General features: G+C 35.0%; 1 protein-coding gene across 1 annotated transcript in view; it reads left to right on the plus strand.

Annotated features, from left to right (window-relative positions):
• IRAG1 (inositol 1,4,5-triphosphate receptor associated 1) overlaps nt 1-23,992 on the plus strand; it is a 41,377-nt gene extending 17,385 nt beyond the window's left edge. Inside the window, exons 8-20 of the mRNA XM_009808282.2 lie at nt 158-748; nt 3,013-3,091; nt 5,934-6,054; nt 8,714-8,744; nt 9,829-9,969; nt 12,806-12,937; nt 13,710-13,851; nt 14,525-14,574; nt 17,016-17,123; nt 18,285-18,352; nt 21,272-21,391; nt 22,310-22,441; nt 23,742-23,992. Of these exons, the coding sequence (XP_009806584.1) occupies nt 158-748; nt 3,013-3,091; nt 5,934-6,054; nt 8,714-8,744; nt 9,829-9,969; nt 12,806-12,937; nt 13,710-13,851; nt 14,525-14,574; nt 17,016-17,123; nt 18,285-18,352; nt 21,272-21,391; nt 22,310-22,441; nt 23,742-23,982 (1,956 nt within the window). The 3' untranslated portion in view covers nt 23,983-23,992. The remainder of the gene's footprint in view (nt 1-157; nt 749-3,012; nt 3,092-5,933; nt 6,055-8,713; nt 8,745-9,828; nt 9,970-12,805; nt 12,938-13,709; nt 13,852-14,524; nt 14,575-17,015; nt 17,124-18,284; nt 18,353-21,271; nt 21,392-22,309; nt 22,442-23,741) is intronic.
• Nucleotides 23,993-27,111: the final 3,119 nt, after the last annotated feature.

The raw sequence follows: 27,111 nt of genomic DNA on the forward strand, positions 1-27,111 counted from the left end.
TGCCTTTTAAAAATTGTTTCTCTCTTAACAGCACATGTTTAAAAGCAAATGCCACTGAAAAGGAAATGGCTTTTTACAGTGAAAATCTGTCCTTGGACAGGGAAAAAGAGAAATCTGCACTTGTTTCTCTGTTTTATGTGTGTCCCTCTACTTTCAGAATGCTGCAAAAGGATTAATTGATCGAAGGCAGAATGATCAAAGAAAGATTTCTCAGGGAAGGTTGGTTCCTCGTTCTGCTGGTTTTGAAAACTCCAAAGAGAAGCTCTTAGAACAAAAAGAAAACTTTGATCCACGTAAACATATGGATACTTTACCTAAATGCTCCCCTTCAGGTGGTGATGGTGGCAGAATGTCTCTTAACCCTTGTATGAATGTTTGTGAAAATGAACTTGGAAAATCATTCCTCAAGAAAGCAAAAGAAAATGATGTTCCTTTAAGAACCCATGTACCAGGAGCAGGAATAGGAATTATAGACTCAAAGCTAAAAATTCCTGTTCCAGAAATGAAGGAGCATAAAGTTTCATGTAAACCAGAATTTAAACTGTGTGGACTGCGTCCTCCTCTACTACGGGCTGTATCATGGGATAGCTTGGAGCCTGGACAGAAAGATAAAACACCTTTAAAATTACCGTATGAGGAAGATAAAAGCTTTGTTGGTAATAAATCCAGCAATCAATTAAAAGCATTCAAAGACCTTCAAATCCAAGTTCAACCGGTTCGAATGCAGAAATTGTCAAAGCTCAGAGAGGTGAGTCTTAGTCATCTGTTGTATCCTGTTTTATTTTCATATCTTACTAAACTTTCAATTTGCTTAGCATTATTTTTATCATTGCAAGAAACGTACAGTTTCAACAAAATCAATACAGAATTGTATCATGGTTTTCCTTTGCAACTTAAGTAAATTGTAATCTGTAACTAAATTCCATGGCATTATTCTATTTCTGTTCTTTCAAATATGCATTGGCTGCACTGTGGACTCTTTAATATGCACATATGCATGTGCATATGGTCTTCCATATACAGGTTTTGGCTCCGGAAAAAGATTCTAATACTGGTGTCAAGAAAGTATTAATTGCTTTCACTGTGACAGAAAGGCAGTCTAAACCACAATATATCTCATTTTTGCATCATTTACATGTCCTATAAACAGGAAGCAGTTGATTAACAGTCATCATTTGGAAAACGTACTTGGGACTAAAATTATCTATTTTGATTTCTAAATAGAATTTTAGATCTGAAGAATATTTCCTTCCTCAGGATGTAACAACATTCTCTTTAAAAGGGCCACTTATGCCTTTTTATTTCCTTTGCTTCTCCGTGCTATGCTTTTTCTGCTCCTTCGGAATTGTCCTCAGATCCACAGGCTCTCACAATATATTGACTAATTGACTGATTTCTGTATGAGCGGGCTGAGACCTGCGTATAAACAGAAATCTTTAACTGAAGTTTGGGGACAGTTACTATACTCTTGTTTGAGGGCTTACAAGCTTCTGTGTGTCATATACTATTTGTAAACTTTCTTTGGATTTAAAAATCACTTGTACTTTGATCAGCTGGGTGTTTTTGAGTTCTTCATTGCTTGCTATTCTCCCTTCTAAGGGCAGTAGTCCTGTCATTCAAGAATACTAGCTTTTGCAATAACATTTGCAAGATCTCAGGGGACGGGAAATTGTTTTGGTATGATTTTTTGCTTAGTGAACATTCTCAGAAAATGTCTCAAAGTGTCCAGAGTTTTAAAACTGGATGTCTCTGAGAGGAAGGGCAGGTAGAGGATGGCCACACTTACAGTTCCCAATTTTAACATGGTGCAAATGTGTCAGCTTCTTGAAGGATAGACTTGAAGTTTGAAATCTATGAACTAATCCATTGTTAAATAATTGTAGAAATGAAAAAGAATTAACCAGTGTATTGAAAAAAAGTAGCAATGTCATGAAATGATAAACCATCATCATAAAGGAACTACCATGTGTGTATAGTAAAAATTACCTTTGAAAGAAAAGAAAAAAAAATAGTAGTATTTGCTTTCCTTAACAGCCTAATAAGAGTATTTTCTTTGACCTCCAGTAGTTAATATTTTAAGGTGAACACAGGGCTGACAAGTGAGGACCGCAAATTCTGCACTTTGGTTATTTTCATTCCTATTGTATTGCTTGAGAATGGCAGCTGTTATTCATCTTTTCCTGTTTATATGACACATATATTCTTAGCATGTATGTACTGGGAGTTTTGATTATAGAGGCACTTGAGCCATATAATTTTGAAAGTCCTAGAAGTTGTAAGCACAAATAGTAGTTAGAATCAGAAAATTAATACAACATCATATATAATTCCAGTTAGGTGAGATTTCAAGTCTGTCTCCAGTAGGAATTTTCTACTTATAAATAAAAGGAGGTGTTTGTGAATTTCAAGTATATTTGAGAATATGAAAGTAGAAAATGAGGAGATGATAGAAGGAGAAATAAGATAACAAGATTTAATCCTTGAGAGTACATTCTTCCCTACCTGTAAGGAATAAGGGCAGACTACAATAACAGTGAAGTATTAACTTGCAGCTGTAGCATACCTAGCTTCAGTGTGAATAAATCCTACTGAATAAGTCAAAGTGGTAAAGTCTCATATACCTGATTTTCTGAATTTTCTCTCCTTTCTGGGATACTTACTACTATGGCTATATCCAAAATTGCTTTTTTTGCTCTCATTTACTAAGACTTCCATTTACCAAAACTCAATTTTTCTACTTCAGTAAGGGGCACATGTTGTAAATCTGTTTGCCTGAGAAGAAGTTTTTCTAAATAATGCATGTGTGAAATTTGAAATATGTAATATTTAAGAGTGTGTGTGTGAATGCACATGTGTCCGTGCAATGTAGCATCTGACTATAACTTAATATAAATATCTCCATTATGTTTATTAACTAAAGTGATTGTTATATTTAATGCTCACATCACAGGGATATTTAAATTGAAATTTTTAGTTAAGTTACTTAGAAATGTTACTGTTTTTTCTCAACAGGAGCATATTTTGATGAGAAATCAAAATTTAGTCGGACTTAAACTTCCTGAACTTAGTGAAGCAGCTGAACAGGAAAAAGGTGCAGTATTATAAAATCTGGAAGGATTGTTTGTTATAAACCTATTTTTATAATTGACTAATATGGAGGATAAAAAAAAGTCTTTCTTCAAGTGCAATAGTAGTTGTAATGAAGCAGTCATGGAGGAGGGTAGTAAATAATGAATAAGAGAGACCAGTAATCAAAGTACCTGAATTTCTTGATGATCTGAGCCAAGAAGATACTGTAGGTGGTATTACAACCAAATGAACAGATGCATACCTGGAACAGAGTCTAGCTTGTACTTAATAGATGGAGGACTATCTCAAGTTTCAGTGACTTTCTGAAAAAAGTTTCAGCAGTGATGGATTGAATGTATGTGACCGCTGCAAGATATTGTGGCTATAAGGGTGAATTTGATCCTTGAGAGTATAAATAAGAGAAGGAATGACTTATTCCTGCTTTTTTATGTTAGTTATATGTGTGGCAAATATTGGAATGGCATGTTCACTTTTGGTCCACAGCTCTACGTGAATGTGGATAAGTAAGAGTAAGGCCAGAGAGGAGACATAAATGTGATTGAAGGACTGGAAAAATATGCCTTACAATAAGTGGGGGTTTTTTAGCTCAATTTATATGATTTTTAATAAGGAAAAGGTTTAAAACTCTACATAAATGAGGAAACAGAAATCTGGCACCAAATATTTTTACCAATCTAACACAAGCGAATGAGATTTGATGCCTGTGGGCTGCATCTAAAAAGATTCAGAGTAGAAGTAAAGAGCAAAGACATAATCCTGAGGACAATTCAACAACTGGAAGAACTAAATAACAGTAGTGCTGAGTGATCAACTGAAAATGTTTAAACCAAGACTGTATATTTGTTTGGAAGTAGTTAAGTCAGAACATGTTCAAAGTGTTTTTAAGGCCACATTAACTGAAACAGAGAAGGTTAATATGAAAGGAGCTGAAGCTGATTGTTGAAGATTTGATCCAAAGACAATTTTCCTTTTTCCTAATACTGTTCATTTTGTTAATTCATAGATTTACTTTGGGACTGTTTCATAATGCTTTAAAGTTTCTGTTACACAGGGAGATGGCTGAGATATTACATTTCATGTTATCTTTGGAAACAGACTCATCTTCAGTCTGAATGAAACAAGAGACTTCTTGTCCTCTTTCTGTATTTGGTGATTATATCTTTGGATTCTTAGAAATGGTAATATTATTCCTGTCACTCTGCTAATATATCATTTCCAGAAATTGTTTAGCAGGATCTGTTTGAAAGTGTAAAATAGTTGCCATTTTACCAGCCTGTTACATAATTTTGGCAGATTTGAAACTTTTGAGGAAAACATTCTGAAAAGCTAAGCATTATTTCATCCAGCTTTTCAACTAAGATCTCATGAGCATCATGAGCTTTTTAAAGTCTACTAACTTACCTAAATGATAGCCAGAACATTAAGGGTAAACTCCTTGTCCTCAGCGGGGAAAACAAGTGAGCGTTCAAATTTTTAGTTCATTTGTTAGGGAGAGTTACTTCCTTACATTGTCATAAAAGCCACCTTACGCTTTTTAACTGGAGTATTACTTTTGCTTAAACAATAGGAAATAGACAACTACTTCATTATTACTGTTATGAATCAAATATACTGGCTCCATCATGTTTTGCTATCAATGCCCAGTTATTGTGATCATCTTAGTAAACACAACTTTGCATATACAGAAGTTTAGATAAGTGGGATATATTAGACCTGGAGACATTGTGATGTCAGGCTGGCTTTTTATGGGGACACACATGACTGCTCTTCAGTAAATACTGGAATTTTTAAATATAAAGAAAATGCACAGAACTAAAATTTAGCTAGAAAGAATCTCCCATTCTCTTCTGTCTTTCATGTTAATGCTATCCACACTTAAAAAAAATCGAGGTTTTTCACACTATTTGTTTTGCAAGTCTAAGAATCTTTCTGTTATGCCAGATGAACAGGAGAGCTGTACAAAGATACCTTCCCAAGTCTGAGATTGACTGCGGAACCTGACTTGCCTATAGGAGAGTCCTTCATTACATTCTGGCAGGGTAGAAGGAGATAAGGGAATTATTATATATGAAATTAAATAAAATGAAAATAAAAAAGTTAAGTAACATGAATTTTAAAAAGAAATTTAAGCCATATCTTGGTCCTGATGAAAGTGACAGAAGTAGAGTATGCAGTTACAGCCTTTATGTCCTGTTTGAATGAGCGTGCAGTACAAAAAAGTACATGTTGTAGATACATCACCATAAATGGTGCACAAAATCTGTAGTATAGTACATTATACTAGACTTCATCAGGGCAGGTGGCATTTAAAGCTTTAGCAAATAACAGTACTCTATTACAAAATCTAAGCTAAAATATTCCAGAAATTATGTAACTGTACTGGTAAAATACAAATGCAAAATATTAGGTTAGATGTTCTAGTAATGAATTTGGGTTCAGTTTGAACTCTAGGAAAAATACTAATACAATAATTATTTTTCAGTGCATTAAAGACTGTCAGAGTGCATATTACTTCAGCCTTTCTACATAAAAGATGACAATTGTACTGATTACTTTTGTTACCACTGATCGAAAGGAAGACACAGGATCTTTACTTTAGCAGTAAAGGAGAGATGAGTGATGTATCACCATATGCAGTAAAGGAAGTAACATTCTGCACGAAGGGATGGACCTTTTCTTGTTCACTTTTGCTCCCAGTAGAGTTAGGGTGAAATCCTCATTGACTTTAAAAAGGACACAGTTAGGCTAAAAAGGTCCTATTTGGCTCTGAGATGCTGACTATTAGTAGTTAATGCATGGCTTTTCAAATAACATAAAAGTTTTTTACCTGAAAATGTCTTTAGGCCCTTCACCTCTCCCCTCCCCCACTGAAGAGGAAGAGACAAAGAATAGCTCTGATGTCATGCCCAGCATTCCTGATGTATTGCTTCGAAAACTACGAGTGCACAAATCGCTTCCAGGAAGGTAAAAGCTCATTAGAAATAGAAAGACATCATCCGGGGGAAGGCACACTAATGGTTTCCAGTGAACTCCCTTTATGGAGTTCCATTCATAGGGGATTCATAAAAGCGGACAAATTGATGCATCTTAAAATGTGCAACACAGACTTTCTGATAAATTTTGGGGAGTGCACCAACTTCCAGTAGCCAAAAGTCTTGAAACCTAACTTGCATGCTACAAGTACATTTTTATACAGATTCTTCTACCAGTCTGTCCACTCCTGGTTTTCAGCATTGCTACTGCAGATATAAATTCATGTTGAAAATGTTAGTATTTTTTTCCCCCAGAAAAATAATCAGGCCAGATAATGCTTTCCAATAGTAAAACTTGGGCATATAAGAATTCTGCAGTTTTTCTGCAGGTGACGATTGTTCAGGGAAATGGAGTTTATTTTGGAAATGTAGTTGAAGGACTCGCGAATTCCCTGATCTTGGGCTGTGCAAGTAGGCACTTACCAACAGATTGCTTAACCCATGCCGTGGCTCAGGAGTTTCTCCTTTCCCTCTTATGTAATCTGAAACAGTATGTCTGCATGTTATAGATATGTGGGGTAGCACCGTACATTTGAAACTAGAGCTATTGCATAATGTAATGTAACTATAGCAAGGGAATCCTCTGGTCCATACTCTTCTGAGGTGGAGTCATAATAGACTTACCTGACAGGTGTTTGTCCAGGTATTTAGAAATACCAATTTTCGTTCTGATTTGAGTTTACTACTATCCAAACTTAACATTTTCTTGACAAAATTTAAGTGAAATTTTCCTTTTTGTGGGGGAGGTTTATGTTTAAAATGATACAGAAGTCCATAACTTCAGAAAATATTTTGCGCTGGCCCAAGAAATATAGCTGAAATGAAGCATTTATCCCCACACGCTTTGCATACCTTGTACCACTGATAACTATAGAGACTGAGCATATTTTATTTTGTATTGCATTAGAATAAAGCTAAGCTTCTTCCATATCTCTGCATAAGCCTTTTCTTTGAGAGAAATAAAAGCATTTTCTTTATGGTTATTAGACACTAAAACAATTCCAAACATATTTGACCAAAACTATTCCTAAATTCACCTATGTGTTTTTATACTATAAATACCAGAGACCTTCAATCATTTGAAGCAGTCAATAAGTGTTCTCTGTGCAGATTAAATAAATACTTAACATTTGTTGTGAAGGAACTGTTGTATATAACATTTTGCATAAATGAATGCATGAGGTGAAGAAGTTCTCAGAGACCGTTGCTTGATTGTAATCAAATACTGAAAAGAAAAGTAATTTCCTAACTAAGTACAAATGCTGAACTGGCTTTGAGGATCAGATAATACACAGATCTTCTGTTTTTCAGGTAATACTCTTTAATCAGTTGGCTTAATCTGTTGAATAAATACACACATAACTTTTCATTCTTACTATAAATTTCTCAGAATGTTCTCAGCCAAAAGAAAGACACAAAATTTATCATTCTGTGCTGTGTTATATAACATATACAGATGCTTGAACTTCCTTCTAGAAGGACTACTCCTTTTAGTAGGCTTCCTCCTAGAATAACATTAAGTAATACGAATACTAATACTTTAGGCACAAAATGGTTTTCCAACACAGGGGACATACTGGCCTCCCTTATCCTAGTCACTACTCTAAGTAACAATATTATTCTACCCAACAAGAAAAATCTGCTGCTCATTGATACCAGATGCATTTATTTCTATATTTGGGATTAATGGTGCAATGAATATTACAATAATGCTTGAATTTTTTGAAAGTATCATGTCTGCACAGTGCATGATAGGTATGCCAACCACGACTCCTGTCACTGGCATCCACTAGAATTTGTATATACAGCTCCTGTCACTTCTTGCAAATGTTTCTTGTCTCTATTCACTTGCATAGAACTGAATAGCTCTCTGATGTTTTGGAACAATTACAGGCACTGAGAACTTGTAAATTCAAACACATGGGATGACTGCCTTTAAGTGAGATCTTGCAATATAATGTTGTCTATCTCATTTCTTTTATAGTATGCTATGAAACTGCATTTTGGTAACTTTTTCTAGTTTTTGTATAGTCAGCGATCATTCTTGTGGTGGAAAACTCATAAAATTCAAACATATTTTGTCAGTGTCAGAATCATTGTTAGCTACCTTCTAACAAAGTAAGCAGCCAAAACAGGATAGTTCAGTATACAGTGAGCTGGGTTTTGAATTCTGCCCATCTGTGATTATCTGTGATCATCATCATGAGGTTTCAACTGTTAACAGAAGGAAAATGGGTAAAGATAACAAGTACAGTGTATTAAGTCACCCAAACTCCAAAAGGGTAACTTTTGTCTTGCTCTTGTACTTGCAGTTTATCACAATGTAGTGCAGATAGCAGTATTTGCAGTTGCCAGAAACTTTGATATGTTTTTGCCAATACTCAGGTGATACTGTCCTGTTGCTTTTAAAAAATACATGGGGTTTAGCCATAACAAGTGTAATTGAATTAAATACTGGTTTCACCAAAAGAAAACGTAAAATATTTAAGGGGAGGATGTCTTTTGTTGTTCTTTTCTATTAAATATTACAATAGCTTTGTTTTTAGAGACAAAACTGATTAAAATCTGATTTTTTTTGCTTTTATTTCTAGCTCCCCTCCACTTACTGAAAAAGAAGTTGAGGTAGGTGTGTTCTTAAACTTGTTACTTTAGACATATGCCTCAATTTTAAGTGGTTACTGTAAGTCTAAGGGTGGTTATTAGAACCAGGTAATGGGATTTTTTTTTCCTAAAAAATATTTCTCAGAAAAAGACCCTATGGAGCTCAATCAAAATAACAATTTCATGAAATATGGGAATTGTCCCAGGCAATACAAACTGTAAAAAGACCTAAATTAGGAATACGCAAAACATGTGTGTGTGCATTTTTCATTAAAAAAATACACATTCATTTTGGAAATTATTGTAATATACTTAAAATAGTAAAAAAATTGAGATGAAATGAGATCAGAAACGAAACAAGTTAAATTGCATTTTTGTATTGGCCAATAGGAGCTTTGGGGCATTTTTTTGATATCTTGCAGTTAGTTTACCTAACTCTTACTTTTTCAGTTTAAGCCAGTAATTTTTTTTTATAGGTTGCTCTTTAGCTTGCTGGCTTTGTTTCTTCTTTTTTTTTTTCCACATACTAGTCAAGAAAAAGATCTTTATTTACATAGCTCTAATCTAGTAGAACTGTTGGTGCCTTGTGCTTTGCTTAAGAAATAATGCATCTGGTAAAGAAAGAAACAATCTTTAAAAGCAGGGTGCAAGAGAATAAAAGTGTTAGCACTTAATCTTTTACTGGCTTCAGTGGTAGGTGTTTATCCCTTAGGTAAAACAATGCTAGTGGTGAGCTCATCCCTGGATTTCCTCTGCACAGACTATCTGTTTAAAAACCTTGGGGACCCTTGGAGGAAGTCCAGCTAGAAAACAGATCCATTGTGATTCTGATACTTCTGGTAGGCTACTTCCTTCATTGTGTCTCTGCTCTACTGATCTCCCAGAAAAACATTCAGGAAAAGAGGCAGCAACACGTTTATTCATATTTTAGAGGAAGTAGAGAAATGATTTTTGAAACAATCTAATTTAAAAAAATATTTTCAATTTTCTGTTTCAATACTTACTTAAGCACCAAAGTTTGTTATACAAAACTTATTCATAAGTTTTTACTGGAAATTACATTACTGTGACACTTAGTTAAAAATGCCTTTTTTAATCCAAACAGAATGTATTTGTACAACTTTCCTTGGCCTTTAGAAATGATAGCTATACCTTGGAATCTAGAATTAACCAAGCAGAGAGAGAGAGAAATCTTACTGAAGAGAATGCTGAGAAGGAACTGGAAAACTTTAAAGCAGCCATTATGGTAAGAAAACAACAATAATTCTTTTTCTGAACTGTAGTGTACGTGGAAGTGCACACACATTTGAAATATGTTTGTCTATGCTTGCTTATACCTATTGTAAATTCAGCCCCAGAACTTAATTTTCTGCTGCATGAGCTCCTTGGTGTAAGCTCCCTACACTCTACACAAGAGAGCATTTTCTGCCAGAGTGGGCCACCATTGCTGGAAATGCATAGAGGACGTTGCCCTACTTCTAACGGATTTCAGAAACAAATACTATGAATTTTCTGTTCAATTCTTGAATAAGCCTGTGACAAAGCTAAGAGCATTCAAAACTGCAAATTGAGCACTGATCCATGCTCTCCTCGGCAAGACCTTCTTTAGCAGTAAATTTGAGGTGTCCACTTAGGTGAGATACTGAAATGATCTGAGTCCTGAGGTTCGTGACTTGAAAGACCTTTTAACTGCAGATAATAGAAGGTGATAAAGGAAAGGAAACAGTGAGGATTACTTAAGGAATACATGCAATCCCAGGATCAGGTTATGGGCCTAAATACATTTTCATTCCAGCTGTCCCTGATGTTCTTTTATCAGCAGTAGTTTTCAGTCCTTGCCAGCTTTTTCTGGATTTTCTAACTTGAAATGACAAATATATGTCTGTGTCAACTTATGTGCCGGGCATGTTTTTGTGCAAAAAATGAAGGAATGCTTACATACCATGCTGCTAAATGAAATACCCGTAGACCAAATTTGCACATTACAAAGAGATGGTGCCATAGTTTTGAGAAATAGAACGTATGATTCTCCCATTTACTTTATCAAGAACATCATCAGATAAAAAAGGATACAATTAAAAAAAGATCGTGGTATTTACATCTTTTCATCTGGAATTTCAGGTCTGCATTTCTAGATTAATTGTTCCTGGGGGGAAAAAAGTTTTGTATGTTTTGCTGTTCTTCCCTCTGTTCTCTGTTTAAAGAGCAAGCAGAAACATATTTATTACAATATTTTGTATACATACACATTTTTACAACTAGTGTGTAAGGGTCTTAAAACTGCAGACAATTAGTTTGTTGGATTTGACAGGTATTTCTATTAAGTATCCCTAATTAGGCACCAAGGACCATGTTGCCAGCATGGGACAGATGTGATTAGCTTTTTCTTCCTGTTTGCAGTTCACACACTACAGTCTGGCTTTGACAAGCTTTTTTTTTGTAATTTATAACAAAGTGGAAGCTGCCATTTTCATATGAAAGCTTTTGTTCTATACAATGGAATAAACTAACAAGGAATTAAATGAAGTGATAGCTTCTGTATAGTCTGTATCATATTAGACCTAGACTTGTTCCAATCTCAGTGGGAGGTTATCTTAATTTCTGTAGGACAGGAACATGTTATATGGCTTAATGACAGTTTTACCAGTCTTTATGTTTTTTCATCAGTCTTGTGATAACTGATGTTTTATTAGAAAACCCAACTTCAAGAGAAAGCCGATTTACACGGACTTCAGATTTGTTTGAGAAAATAAGCAAGTTACACTTGCCAAGAAAAACTTGAAAATCTGAAATTTTGCACATGATTTTCTGAAACAGATTCCCTTATGCCTTCTTGGGTTTTGCAGTCAAATTTCAAATTGCAATTTGTTATCACACTAGCTTCAGTGATGAATTTTTTGTTGTTGCAATTGTTGTCGTTGCGCCAAATTCATCAATATCTTGGCTGTGTTTCTATGCCAAAGGTTTGCACTACAAATGCAGTTTCTCAAATGAATCTACCCAAAAAGTTACTGCACATAACTCCCTTCTTTCGAAGGGGGGAGAAGAAGAGGTTATTCTTTTCACACAGATAATTTCAATGCATTGACTTAGTCTTGCAGTAATACAAGTGAGAGGTTGCAAAGAACTAGGGTGCAATGCAACTGGTCCGAGGGAGAATTGTGTGAACAGCAACACAGTGATTAATTACTTCAGACAACTTCAATGCCAAAACTGGTGCATCCTGAAAATGCAGTTAAAGAATGTAGGAATAATCCAGCATCACAAAGTCTGCCTGTAAATCTGAAGTAAATTGTATCTGGCTTTCTCGTATCAAACTTCTATGTGAACAGAAAACTCATTCAGTGAAGAGGAGTTCACTAAGGCTTTGGCTAATAAAACATCTAAATTCACTCTTGCTTTTGGAAACTAATCTCAAGGCGTTTATATGCTTCAGTGCTTTTCAGTATTAATCTGAACTATCAAAGTGACAATATTAATCCAGTGCATAAATGTGTGTATGGATTGACAAAAAATGGTTAAGGAATTGCAGTTGCCATTTGATTTACAGGCCATATTGGTTTTGATTACTCTTTTACATTTGGAGTTCTTGAGACTATAATGTCTTATTTTCCAAATAAGTGAAGTACCATGGAATTGAAAGAACATAAATGGCCTTCTTAACACCTTGTGCCCAGTGAATTAAAATGTTCTTTGAGTTTCGGCAGTCATTTGTAAGTACTAGTTCAAATAAGCTTGGCATTTGTAAAATTCATCGGTAGCTAGGCATGGCTCATCATTAATTTCAAAAGGAAAAGTATTGCAAATGTGCTTAGCCCTTTTTAACTCGAAAGGTGTGCCTGCAGTATGCAGTGAAGCACCATTCTGAAACAGAGCAATAGCACTCGCTAGGTTATCTCTGGTGGTAGTAATGGCACTCCTCTGGGGCTAACTTGTCCATGTGTAGTTCTGCCTAGACATGTCTACCCCACTTCTGTGGCTCAGGCTACTTCATCTGAATTAAAAGTGGCAAGACATGACTTTGCAGATTCACAGAATCATTAAGGTTGGAAAAAAATAAAGCTTACATATTTTCACTTCAGTCTTCAGCTCACTTATGGCATCACTATGAACACAGAGAAGCTTACCAGAAGCTATTGGAGGATATTGCTGTTCTGCGGCGTTTAGCTGCTAGACTATCTAGTCGTGCTGAGATGGTTGGAGCTGTTCGCCAGGTAAGAACATCCTGGTGTCTAACCAGGATGCATCCTGGTTGCACATGTTCACTCTTTCTCTTTTTCAGCCATGGCTGGAGGTTATATTAACCCTTTGAATTTTATTTGCTGTTTTGACAGATTGAAGATGTTTATTGTAGTGTCAGATAAGACACTATTTTGGTCTGGAAATAGAACTCAAACAGAAGAAGATTACCCATGAAGCTGTTCAATATTTGTACAATAGGAGCATGTATATTATTCAGAACTATAGCTGCATCACAAGAAATGTATTTAAAATCAGTGCAGCATGAATAAGAAAACTTTTCTGGGTCAAAAAGCTCATCTAGTTCAGTAATCTGCCTTGGGCAATAGCTTAGTCAGACAATTATAAAGAGTATAAGAACAGAGCAAGTATAAATGAGAACACAGCAACACCCTCCCAGATTCGACACTGTTGCCTCTGCCCACTAAAGTAACTAGACTGATGCTAGTGACTGAGACCTTTGAGGGTTTGAAAACAAATGTACATATACCACACAACTAATAACATAGGCACACAGGCAAACTGTATAAATATATGCCAAAATAAATTACAATATTCTGTGGATCTATGTGAATGCATGTGCATTTGTGTTCTAATTAGCTTCAGAATTTTCAGTTGTGGAGGTACCAATATTTCTTTAAGAACAACTATTCGAGATTTAGCCCTGACAGGGCGCATACACACAGAGAGGGAAATGATTTGTTTGAGAAGTGTAGATGTTACCTGAGTACCTCTTTTCTTCCTTAGGAGAAGCGTATGTCAAAGGCAACAGAAGTAATGATGCAGTATGTGGAAAATCTGAAAAGAACCTATGAAAAGGACCATGCTGAACTAATGGAGTTCAAGAAACTTGCCAATCAGAATTCTAGCAGAAGCTATGGTGCATCTGGTAAAAAAAAAAAAAAAAAAAAAAAAATTAAGGGTTTGTCATGCCTCTATACAGAGAGGTGTTGGTGCTATTAATGATGAAAAGTGAAGTATCATGAAACCTGTTCATGAAGTTCTGATCTAAAGGAGTAGATTTAAAAAAAATTGAAATACTAAGTTAAAATATTTCATATTTCATATAAGCCATACTTAGTGATTTTAAATTACTGTACTATAGCATTATCACATACCAAATTCTGATGAGATCCAATGACCTTTTCATTGCCTCCTGCCCATACGCATAGCTTGCACAGTTTTAACACAACTACCTCTTAGATGACAGATGATGGCAAAATTTCATTATTAAAAAGATAAGATTTTGCAATCTTTTCTTTCCTAGTCTGCTGGAAACTGAAATATGAGTACTTTCTTGTGCAAAAACTTGTATATGGAGGCAAATAGTGGCTTTTACCTGATCTCAGTTAAGACAGTAATGGTTAATTTTTTGCAATTATTTCAAATTTCTTTTGCAGGTGTAATTGAGACCAGAACTGTATGACAGATAAATATGCAGTCACTACAGACCTTGTACAAATATACTATATCTGTTTGAAATACAAGCAAGGGCTCTATTAATATTATTTGTAGATACTCATATAGTCTAAGACTGTTCTTTATCTACTGTTTTTATGCAGAAGATGGAGTACCTCGTTCATCTAGATCCATGTCTCTTACTGTTGGAAAGGTATTTCTACAATATAAAGAAAATGAAGTGAACATTTTATGTAGTGAAATTTCTTTGTTTACATACACTCACTTTTATAGGCTGTGATCAAAACATAGTGCTGGTAAATTCTCAATATTGTTCATGTAATTCAGTGCAAGTGCTTTGTATTTTTGGATACATGATTAAGTATGACTTTGTGCAATAATGATAATGCTTGCTGTGAAGCTATGAATAGTAAAAGGACCTATTTATTTAAGAATAATTCTTTTCCAAGCTACATACCTGTGTTCCAGAGAATGGCTTAGGTCCTGTGCTTTATTCTGGTTCCTCAGTGAGGAAGCTGAACCTTGGATCAAAACTTACTATATGGTTCAGGATTCCATGATTATACCATTTTCATTATCTTAAGAATTATGTCATGTTCAGAGTACCTTAGATATAAACAGTTATTTTTAAGTGCGGCTCATTTTTCAGTTAGCATCAAAGTATCTTGTTTGGTGTGACAAAGTATTCAGAGTGAGAGATTATCTCAGATTGTTTTGGCTCAACCAATTAATAACTTTAACATGGTCAGCGTTCCATTTCTGCAAAAATTCCAAGTGTTGGAGATCAAGTTTATTACAAAACTTCCTAAACCAACTAGTCCCAATGTGACCATTATGAAATTTGGTGGTCAGAGGCATTTCATTTGGTTTACTATTTCTTTTCGTATTTTTATTTGCTTGGGTTGTAGTTCTTTCGGTTTAGTTTATTCCTGCCCCACCTCTGAGTGCTGGATAGAAAGAATTAGAGCACAGAGCAGGCTGAGGGCAAGACTGGATTTCAGAGTGAGAACTGGATAAATTGAAACAGAAGTCCCAAAAAAAGATGAAATTTAACAAAGACCAGTACAAGTCCAAATAATAAAGAGGGGGGGGAACCCCAAAACACTAAAACGGACTGCCTAACATAGCTGTAGACTCCCCAGTATAGTTTCTCAGGAGCACATTAGATAAACCTCTGTCGTTAATGAATAGGTATAGTTGGTTTTGTTGACACGCGGAAACGAACTTCACAACTCACACAGAGTTATAAAGCAGGCATGTTTATTGCGGCGCCGGGTGCAAGGGGATTTCTCCACAAAGCTTGCACACAGGGTTAAAATCATGACAGGTATTTAAAACAGTTAACAAAGTTAGTTACGCCGACTGGTGCTACTCCTTAATAACTATTGGTTAATACTTTTCTTACTTCATCTTAAAGTTACAGTTCTCTTTTAATTCACCACGCATGCTCAGAGAGGAGGGGGCTAAATTGGGTTGGGGCTTCTCTAGCTAGGAGGTGTGTTTTTTAGTATTAAAATGAGATTATAATGAGACAAGTTAACTCTAGGGCACTATTTTGGCAGTCTTTTCTATTTTTCTACGATTCATCCTTGCGCTAATCATTATTGCTAGTTAGCAGAGAGTCAGTGAAGACAAACTTTATCAGCAGAGACTCAGTGGAGACAGTCTTTATCTCTAATATGTCTAAGTACCAGGTGCAGTTGTTACAAAGTATCTTCTCTAAACTTTTCTTTCTTACTTTTAACCCTTGTTTCTCAAAATGCCCTATAACATTGTCTAGAACCACAATCATGGAGTAGGTGACCCCTTCTATATATTTAGTAACTCTGTGTTAAACTCCTTTCATGTTATCTAGAGCAGAATCTTAGAAGTGTTTGGATATGCACTAAGATGAAGCTGTTAGATGCTGTAAGTGCTTGGATTTTTTACTCAGTTGGAAGCATAGATTTTACTAGGTGTATATCATAGGATGAAGCATTTGGCTGCTTACCTAATGACAGCAAAAATTTACATGATCTGTACTTGAGCTAGAATATATTATGTACAGCTAGCATGTGTTTATCATATAAAGAATTTCCATGGTCTTTGGGAAATGTAAGCAATGTTGCGTGATGCTAGATAGTTATCTAACAATTCAAAGGTGGGGGAGAAGGCTCTGTTCTTTTGTGAAGGGAATGGATGTTATTGTTTCTGTAAGTTATAATTTGTAGGTTTAGAAATAATTAATATATCATAGTGGGTACAGTATATCATAACAGGTACATAGCAAGAGAAGAGTTTCATGTGAACTTCATTATTTTCTGGTCATCGTGACACTGGCACCAGTATCATTATATATCTGGTTTAACCAAAGATAATAGCCTTTAATAAGAACTGACAATATCAACTCAGAGTAGCATCCCTGTACAACACCTCATTTCACACTAAGCACTTGCCATACCAGACAGTAGTAGAGGAAGTTTTGGGGGAAACCACAGCCCTAGCAGGCATTTATTTATCTTAGTTCTGCTCCTAGCTCTCCTTTCCCCCAAGGGTCATTAACCTACATCCTTGCCACACCTATTAACTTGTAGAATTGTTCTTCAGTCTATCTTGGTTTGTGATAGGAAAAAAAAAAAATGTTGTTTCTCACAGAATGTGCCTCGGAGGAGAGTCAGTGTTGCTGTTGTTCCTAAATTTAACTCCTTAAACATTCCTGGTCAGTCACCAACAGCTTCACCCGTATCTTCAATGCCATCCCTGGTAAGTAACACCCATGTTTTAAAGATACTACTTTTTGTCTAAACCACTTTGCATGGGGCCAAGCCATAGTTACTAAAAAATGTAAGCCCTTTCATTGGTTTAATTTGTTCTGACTCCATCCTAGTAAAGGGGATAGACAAAGGTAATTCCTGTTGTGTAAGGGACATATGCCTTCAGAATCTACCTCCATAAGTGGTCCCTTTGGACACAGAGCTGAATAGGGCTAGCTGGTGATTCAGAGGCATTAGACATTAGTTGAGGCAATTTGCCTTTTAATCTGTAGTAACGTATTGGAAAGAAGTAGTAAAAATAGTGTTCACTGTAGGAGAGAAATTTTAACTAGAAACCATAGAAAATGATCAGACTGCTTCTCTTCATTGCCAAAAAGTCCACTAAACAGAAAAACATGTAATTAATGAACAGAAATGTATGTGGTACAAATTTAGAGGTTCTGTGATGATTGGGGATTAGTGGAGCTATCAGCCTCTGCCTTGACTTTTTGTTTATAAAATTTTAATAAATTAAATGAGAATCTAATCTGAACCCAATAAATCATTATAAATGCTTTGGAGGTAATCTGCAAGGCATACCAACTGTTCAGAGATGAGGTCTGATGGCACATAACCTGAAAATTATGCAGTTTTCTGTTAAAAATGTATGGCTATTTAAATGAGGGGTTTTACTGAGAAGCTAAATCCATTTTAGTTTTAAGAAAACAATCTATTTGTGAAATTTAGTTATTATGTACTCAGAGTCAATTGTTTCAGGAACAAAGTGTGTTTGTTTACCATGATCTATTATGATTTATTTTTGTTTAAAATTTTCCATTGAAAACCCAGCTAACAAATTAATGTTCCTAGGATAAGATGGAGAGAAGAAATAGAGTAATTTTACTGTTCAGTGATCAATGTATGAAGAGGAAAGACTTTTATTGGAAAAAATAAGCAAGGTAGAAGAGAATGTCGCAGAAAATTCTTGTTAGTGTACAAGTCCATTGTTTACTGTGGTTAGTGAGAGTAGTTTGGAAGCTCCGTATTCAAGATACCTTGCTCATGGCTTTGGGAAGAAAACCTAAGCAGCGCATTGACTTTGTCATTTTACTGAAGACTCATTTGAAAATAATTCATGGATGTAACATTTATTGCTGTTTTTCACTTACAGTCTGAGTCACCTAGTAATGGAAGGAGCAATCTAACATCTACTCCTGTTCTGCCAGCACTTTTAGAAAAGTGAGTTTTATCTAGGTCATCTCATTGCCTATTAAATCCTAGTATGAAATGAAAATTATATAATTCCTATCTTTCCTAACAGAAGCTATACCAAGGCATAAGGTATTGAAATCAGTGACGCAATATTGGCTTAGGTTGATTCATGATCTGGTAACTGTATGTTACTATGTCACCATCATATTGTTCTTTTCATGTTCAAAGAGTTTACAAGCAGTATCTCAGAACTAAATTGAGCCTGCTATGATCATTAGAACTCACAAGTAAAAAATGAAGCAGAAGATTATACCTTTACACATTTGAGTAGGCCTGCCTTCAGAACTTGACAAAACTAAGAGTATTACATGCAATACCCATGGTTTTTTTTTTTAATATATTTCCTGGAACAAATTAATGCTGTATCTAAAGCTGGCCATGAGCAACCCTGGGTATGAATATTCCTTAACTTGACTATCCAAGTAATAGAACTTTGTGTTCTGCCCTTCCTTTTTCAACATGTGGCCAGCTAGTAAGAATCATATTTTGAAACACTATGATATCCAGTGACATGTAGGTTTTAAAATTTATATGAATAAACATAAGTATAAAAAAATTCAAAAGCATAATTTATCATAATATTAGCTCATCAAAAATTTGCAGAAGTCAAAGCAATTATTAAATTGAGTAGTAATTTTTTTTTTAGTATAAAATGAATTGAACATTCAGCTAAATTAAAGCATTAGGTTTGATATTTTAGTTTTAACAACCAGAGATTTTAGTTATAACAGCCAGAGAAGTTTGCATTTTAAAATGAAAAAAAGAGATATGAAAGGGGAGATTTTTTTTTTAGCCTGGTAATAAGCAAATACTTCAATATCTGTATTTTTCTTGTACCTATAAATTGCAAAAATATTTTGCATTAAAACATCTGCCCTTTAGACTCTATATGACTTCCCATTAGTGTAGATGTCCTGGCTGGATTAAGGTGTGCTGTTGTTACCTATTTTTCACAATAGTTCCATGAGTCATTCCATGGATTTAAATAGTACTACTTTTGGAGCAAAATAATAGTTATACGGACAAGGAAAGCAAAGAATTGCTCTGCTGGAAAGCATGTGCATCTGCACATTTCTGGAAAGAACTTTTAAGTTCTTCCAGTTGAAATTCATGTAGACACATAATTTAATTTTATACAGGTTATTGAAATGTAAAGCCCTTGCAGTAATAGAATACAAAGGTGGGCAATATGAAAACGTGAGACTGGGATGAGACTAGAAGGCACATTCAAGCTGTTCTACAAGGTCTTTGTAAACAGTTACCATTATGGATACAGGTACTGTTGCATTTGCAAACCTGTGTGTGTGCATACTTTATTCATATGTATAATCAGCCTAGAAAGCAAAATTAAAATATTGTCAGGCAATTTCCAAATAGTTATCTCTTTCAGGAAATGTTGCACATTTTAACAAAGTTGCTTGCTGATGTTTCAGAAGTAAAACATACTAAAACATCACATTGTTGTTGTTGTTGTTGTTACTACTACTACTTTGGTTGTTTAGACTGTTTACAATATCACAGTAAAATATCTGCAATACTGATTTTAATTTAAGTTTGTTAGGATGCTTTAAACATGCAAATTAAAAGCTTTAAAATATGTAGAGCTTGCATCAGTACAGAATATTGACTTTCACAGATTTTAGATTAGTGTGGAGGCAAGACAAAATTTATCTTATGTCTTTGTTTTATCTCTGTGCTTTACTAAGAATGAAAATGTGCAACAACTGGGAAAACAAAAACAGTAAACTGTGGCACTAGTTACAATTCAACAGAACTCTGCATGATTTAGACCATCTTTCGAAACTGCACAGAAATTCTGAAAAAAACCCAACCAACCAAACAAAAAAAACCCCTTATGAATATTTCTTACTGGATCGTAAGAAAACAAATCGTGTTATCAAGTAACAGAAGTAGAACTTGAAATTCAATTTTGAATGCGTGGGCCAGCTGCTATAGTAGTGTAAAATTAAATAGTTCAGCAGAGTTTTGTATACTTAAGTACTTCAAGCTTATGCTCCTGGTTTGTTTAAAGTCCAAGTGAAAATAATGTCTGCTGACTTCTTGAGAGAAAAATCCATTGCCCACAGATGGTGTCAATCAGGATGAATTATTCTGCCATGGATTTTAGTGCCAGAAAAATAAGGCCTACAAAAAGAGTTAGATTCTAGAAGTTGAAACAGGATCCGCTGTTGAGCTTATTAAACCTTGACTTTGACAGATTTGCTAAGTCATGTCCGAATCACTTAAACTCTTTGTCCCAGATTTAAATAAATAAGAACAGGTGAGCACTGCAGAAAGAGAGCAATATACAATGCCTTATCTTTAGGCTAAATGCTCAAAGCTTTTGCTTAAGAAAAGTTGTAGTGACAAAAGCTATGTATGTGTTTGTATTTTTTTAACCTGTGCATCAGTTCAGTGTATAAAGTCAGCAGAGGGGCATACCTAAGAGGCAAATAAGAAAAATGTTTTGTTAAATCAGTATTTGGTATTATTTCTATTATCTTCCTCTGATGTAGCAGGCTACAATTTCTAAGATAATTTGTAGAAAGTTGAGGGAAATGTTTTCAAGAACAGCAAATAAATGCCATGGATAAGCCAGGAAACAAATGCTCTCTTCTTTTTTTAAGGAAGAAACAGAATGCAAGTTCTAATACCTTAGAAACATATTAATTACTGTTCTTAAATTACAACATTTTGAAAGTAAAATTTTGCTTGATGTTTAATTTTTTTCTTTTGAAAGACATTTCATTTCTCCGATGTACATTCAAGAAGAAAAATCAGGAGTCACAAAATTGCATGTGATTGTTATTGTTCAGTAGTATACTCCAAATACAATACATTTCAGTGGTGTTATTTTCTATTTATTTCTTTCTTTTGTCTTGGCAGTGGAAAGACTAATGGAGAGCCTGATTGTGAAACCCCTACTTCTGTGCTGACACAGAGCGGGTTGGAAGAGATCAATCCTGAAACTAAAGCCAAGATAGAAGAGGAAGCATATAACAAAGGGTGGTAATATTTTATGTGAACTGAATCTGTAAATATGTGCTACCAGATGAGGACGTATGTTTTTATAATGTAATTTTAAATGCAAATTGAATGACATAATCAATATGAGCTCCTAGAAGATGGTCATAATTGAAGCAATATGGGAAACAATGCAAGGGAGCTTCACTCATTGTATTTGCATCATAGCTGTTCACTTCCATCCTTTATTAATGTTAGCCAAACTGTGGGAAAGCAGTTATATCAGAGATTGAGCTGGGTGGGTGTTCTTATGTCAATAGTGTTTAGCTTCCATGATAGGATAATCCAAAACAGCTTTCTAAAACGTTTAGTCTGAAAAGTGTACCTGGAAATGAGTAAAGAGTAGGTATCAACTCTTGAGGTAAACTGATGTTGTTTCTGTCACAAAGTGCTTTACACAGCATGTTTGGGGTGATTAACAGCTTTGGGATCTGTTTCTGAATGTCAAGCAAAGAACTTCGTACTGTGTGAAGAGTGAGACAAATTTTGATCCTCTCCTGCAGAATCCAACAAGCCATCTATCTTTAGCACTGATTTGCGTTTATTCTCCAGGGAAAAAAAATGTCTAGAGGGTGTTCAAAATGTTTGAAAAATAATAGAGAAATACTTACCAACTCCTTTACAATAGACAAAAGTTGTGCTCTGCTGAGTACTATAACCTCTTTTTCTTTTTCAAGATGGTAAGTTTGGTAACAGAGTTAATATAATTCTCTATTAAGGAAGGGTGGCTGTCTGTGTGCCATACTTATGATCTTTAGCTAAGTTTTACTCTTGTCCAAGTGCTGCAACACTGCTGCTTGTGTTTTATTGCATGTAACAAAACACAAATCTAACTTTTCATTACTTGGGAACAGGCTTATACAGTGTGCTAGACTAAGAAAAATGTTGTGTGTGTTAAAGCTATCAGGAAGGCTTGAAGAAAACCAAAGAACTTCAGGAACTGAAGGAAGAAGATGAAGAGACACCAAAAGAAAGTCATGATGAACGTGAAGAAAGTGAAAATGAAGATGAGATAAAAAACCTGAAAAGCAGGTGAGACAGTGGTGTAATATGTCTATACAAGAGGAAGCCACTTTTTTCTACTTGTGGTACCCAACCAAGTGTTCTGTACTATTATCTTGACATGTTTTCTTCCAGTCTAGGGAAGCATATTTGAAATAACATTATTTTCACAGAACGGCATATTCCAAGATAAAATAGTTGCAAAATGCAAAACTTTTTATTTCGATATTTCAACTAAAATTATATGTTGACATCAAGATGCTTCATCTTGATGAGGTTTGGTTTTGATTTGAGGTAAAAAAAATTCCACAAAAGTTCTTTAGATACCAGAATGTATCTCTCAGTAGGCGTGCATTGTCTCATGGAAGTTGTAATTCAGGAATCTGATGTCCATATTTGTGCCATACATCATTTCCAAAGGGTCTTCACAGGTAAGCCTTTCAGTACATCTACAAGGCGAATGCAGATTAAGGCAAGCCGCTCAGCTATATTGTACTTGCTCTGACTTGGACAGGCAGGTGCTTTCTCCCTCTGAAAGCTGTGTAGATGCAGCAGAACAGCACTATGCTGGCGTTCCTGCCTTTCAGCAGAGTGACATGTTTATTGCATTCATCTGTACCCAATGTTCTTTGTCCATACTAGGGACTTCTGAATCCTCTGCTTATTGTCTTACCTGAAGCATTTGATGCCTAACTGGAAAACTTTTTTCAGAAATTTTCAACTTTTCTTTGAGTTAATTATTGAGTTTCCTTGGTGGTTTTCCACCCATTTCAATATACCTGCCATTTCCTGCATTTTAAAAGCACAAAGACTTGCATTAGAGAGGAATTGAATGCTGGCCAAAGCAAGTAATATGTGCAATACTAAGGCAGGGATCCATACCTGATCCAGAAGAGTTTATTTCCATTCCATAACCATTGTTGTTATAAAGATCTGTTAATTTGATATTTCAGCCATGTTCAGAAGGGCAGCCATCTCCCTAGTCATGAAACTCTTAGGAAGAAATGTTTACGTGTCCTAATGTTTATTTTAGTTGACCAAACTATGAACAGTGCAGAATTTTATATCACATCAAGCTCTGAGATTTGCTAGTTGACAGGTGGGAGAAATAGAAGTCAAGTTTATGGTCTTCAGCCATCTTGCAAATATCACCCATAACTGAGTGTACAGCTCTTAAAAGAACTTAACAGTCTGATTCTTCTTTGACAAGGTGTTTGTACTTGGAAGAAAGATGGTGCATCATACATCTATGAAACTTCTCAAATTGAAAAGCTTAAGATAATAAATTTGCAAATGATTAATATGTAACAGTTTTCTTTTAATTTTGCAGCAGATTTGAAGTCATCATTAATTATTTACATATACTGTACCCCAAAATGTGTAAACACTGGAATGTGGTATGGCTTGTAGTGGCTGCGATAATCATTTTTGCTGTGGTGTTGGGAATCTACCATTCATACAACTCCTGTGATGAAAAATCAGAGGGACCTGAAGGGAAAGCCAGCTGTTCTGCTGCCCATCAATATTCCTGGTGGAACTCAGGATTTCAACATGAGCAACGCACTGAATAATAAAGGAATAACCATGTATTTATGCTACCTGAGGAAGTACGCATATTAGAACACAGTTGTTAAAGGTAGTGCTTAGTCATCCTTATGGTTGTCAAATGTGATCCATTAGACAAGAGAGTTATTCCACACCATCAGGTTTGGGGTTGCATTGTGAACATACCTTGCCAAAATGAGTCTGATAAATAATCCTGTCTGTCCTCTTATTGTAAATGGCTGATACAAATAAAGGTTGTGGCAGTAATTGGCAACCAGCAAGACATTTAAGAGAATGATTTGCACAGGACATTGACATCTCTGCTATGAATTTGAAGAAAATCATAAAACCTGCATTTGCAGTTAGTGCTTTACATTGCATTACTTTGCATTTCCTGAATTTATTGGTGATTTTTGAAGTACTAATGGTATTTAAGTCCTTCGGGTTTTAAGAGTCTAATTCATTTCCTTATTCATAATTATTGGGTAGAAATAGAAGCTCCTCTGTGGAAGGTTAGAATTAGAAGGTTAGAATTATTATTAGACCAAATGCCTTGCTGACAAAATAATTTTATAAGAGGAATTATCTGTATGATTATTTAAATGGAATACTAAGTACATGCATAAATGTGTTTTATGGTATACTTTAAGAATGGGTCCACCACTACTTCTTTAAATGGGATACACAACAAAACCTAAAATGAGGTCTAGGTGGCACAGTTGATATTGTCAAATAAATCTGGGAATTTCTGATATATCAAAGGGATGTGCTTTGCAACAAATTTGTGCATGCCACTCAGAGTCAATACTGGTTACAGCAAAAAATAGTTGCTGCCTGGAAGATTAGATGTGTTGCCCAAGCCCAAAACACAGCAGTCTTGGATGTGGGAAGCAGTCTTCAATTCTTTATTTAAAAAAAAAAAAAAAGAAAGAAATGTCTTCAAACCTCTGTATACAGGTGATCACACTAAGCGGACTCTGCCCTACAGCTAATACTGGAAATAGATATCCTTTGAGATCTGCACTAGGAACACAGTTCTGCATACAGCCAAAACCCTACCAGTGCCTAGATGAATCAAGACATAAAAGCAGTGAGGACTTTGAAGAGGTCACTGCATGTATTTAGTAATTCATTTCCAGAATCTGATGCCAAGTATAGAACTGTTTGGAAATGCTTTCAAAGCTAAACTATCAGGTCATGATAGATTAATCTTTTGCCTAAACTTTTTAACAGTTCTGCCTATTTGGGAGTTGTGAGTTCTTACACAAGAATGTGAAAGCCTGAAATTTTTAGACAAGCAATTTCAAAATGGTGAAGCCATTTTCTGTTAAAAAAAAAACAAAAAAAAACCCACAAAAAAACAAACCCACACCACCTAGGGCTGAGACCAAAATGCATGTCACTTAAGGTATAGCATATATACCTGCTGAACATCACTTCTGATTGAAGATGATGAACTACGTTTGTCTTTCCATAGCTATATGCTTAAGTCTAATCACAATATCAAAATCTGTGTGACACTTGATTGCACTTGTCTTGCATTCTTCTGCCATTTTCTGACTGATTAACAGGTCTGTTTTCCAACTGAAGGATAAGTATGTAATGAAGTACTGTAATTTCAGTTCAGATGCAGTTAGTATTGTCTTGTTTTCTTTTGGTGTAAACACTGAACCTCAAGCTAACTATCAAAGAAAATAGGTTTCTCAACTCAGTCAGAAATTTAATTCGCATATCTGGCACTAGTAACAAATATCCTGCTGGTGAATTTTGTTTGTTACATCTTTAGCCACATGTTTCTTGAGACACTTATATGGAGAAAGAAAATAAAAATAAAATTAAATTTAAAAAAAAATGGCAGACCACTACCACTTTTTGGGGGGAGGGAAGTCTATAAGCAGTTGGGAAGTTTGGGTTTTATTTTAAAGTATATATTGTTGCGGAATAGTGTGCTTAAGGAAGTTCAAAAAGGATAACGGGAAAGTGTCATTTGGTCTAAAATTGTAATTGGTAAAGAATAAGACAGAAGAAGGTTTCTTGCAAATTACTTGGTATCTGTTTGGTTCAGTTAGAATATGTGACTGTGAAGAACTACTGTGACATTTCACGTACTTTCAGTATTTGAAAAAACTTGTCAGTTGCTCTATGTATACTTCGTTATTAAAATCAGCTTCTTTAACTTAATATTCTTTACAAATAGTGTTGATAACTTAATAAGGCAATAAAAATTGAAGGTAAATAGTCCTGAAGATTCAGAATCCTCTCTGCCAAAAATTATCACACATATTTGATTATGTGATTGTGGAAATGTTGGGCTATGCTGAGGAAAAATAATTAACAATGCCTGTAATCAAAGTACTTCACTCTTACATCTGCACTGATGTGGGTCCAACATCTTATTTTAAGTACATGTAGAAAGTTACTGATATCAGTAGGACGCTTGAACTGCTTAATATTAAGCATGTGCTAAGTTTTTTTGATCAGTGGGTGAATGAGGTCTCCATCCTCTCTTGAAATTCAGCACACTGGCATTTTGTGGACTTAGTGCACAAGGGTGAATTTCCATAAGGAGTTGTACTGATTTGAAAACTACTTGCATGTCTAAAGCAAGTATAATTTAGCCACAAAGCTATTAATCGTTGTGGGGAATGGGCTGAAAGAGGCAAGAGATTTTAATGGGGATGAAAAGATGAAGATAAAGTTTATTTTAAAAAAAAATTGTTCTTTTTATAACTACTTTGAGCAAACTGTCCACTTAAAAACAATGAACCACAATGACTAACAGCACATTACATATTTTTGCTTATATTTTTCATTCAGTTAATGAAGACACCTTTTTTAATAGGAAACTAGATTGAGCTCAAACTATTCTAAATGTAATTTTATCTTTTGGATAGTAGTTTGCTTTATCTGGAAAAAAACCCCAACTTCTTCTGTGTTCAAAGGTCACATCAGATAACAACAGATCTATTATTTATGCTGTTAACACTGAAATAATTTTCTTGAGGTGCAATATTTATTTTTCTGCTTTAACAAGACACGTTTATTGTTTTTCCTGCACAGCACAGGTGTTTCTAGTAAAAGGAATTTTAAAAGGGCACTATTTTTGTGTATCATATTTAAATTTGTAATATTGTAAGATTTTGCACAAGGGTGCT

The sequence above is a fragment of the Gavia stellata genome, chromosome 17 (genome assembly GCF_030936135.1).
Source record: "Gavia stellata isolate bGavSte3 chromosome 17, bGavSte3.hap2, whole genome shotgun sequence".
NCBI lineage: Eukaryota > Metazoa > Chordata > Aves > Gaviiformes > Gaviidae > Gavia > Gavia stellata.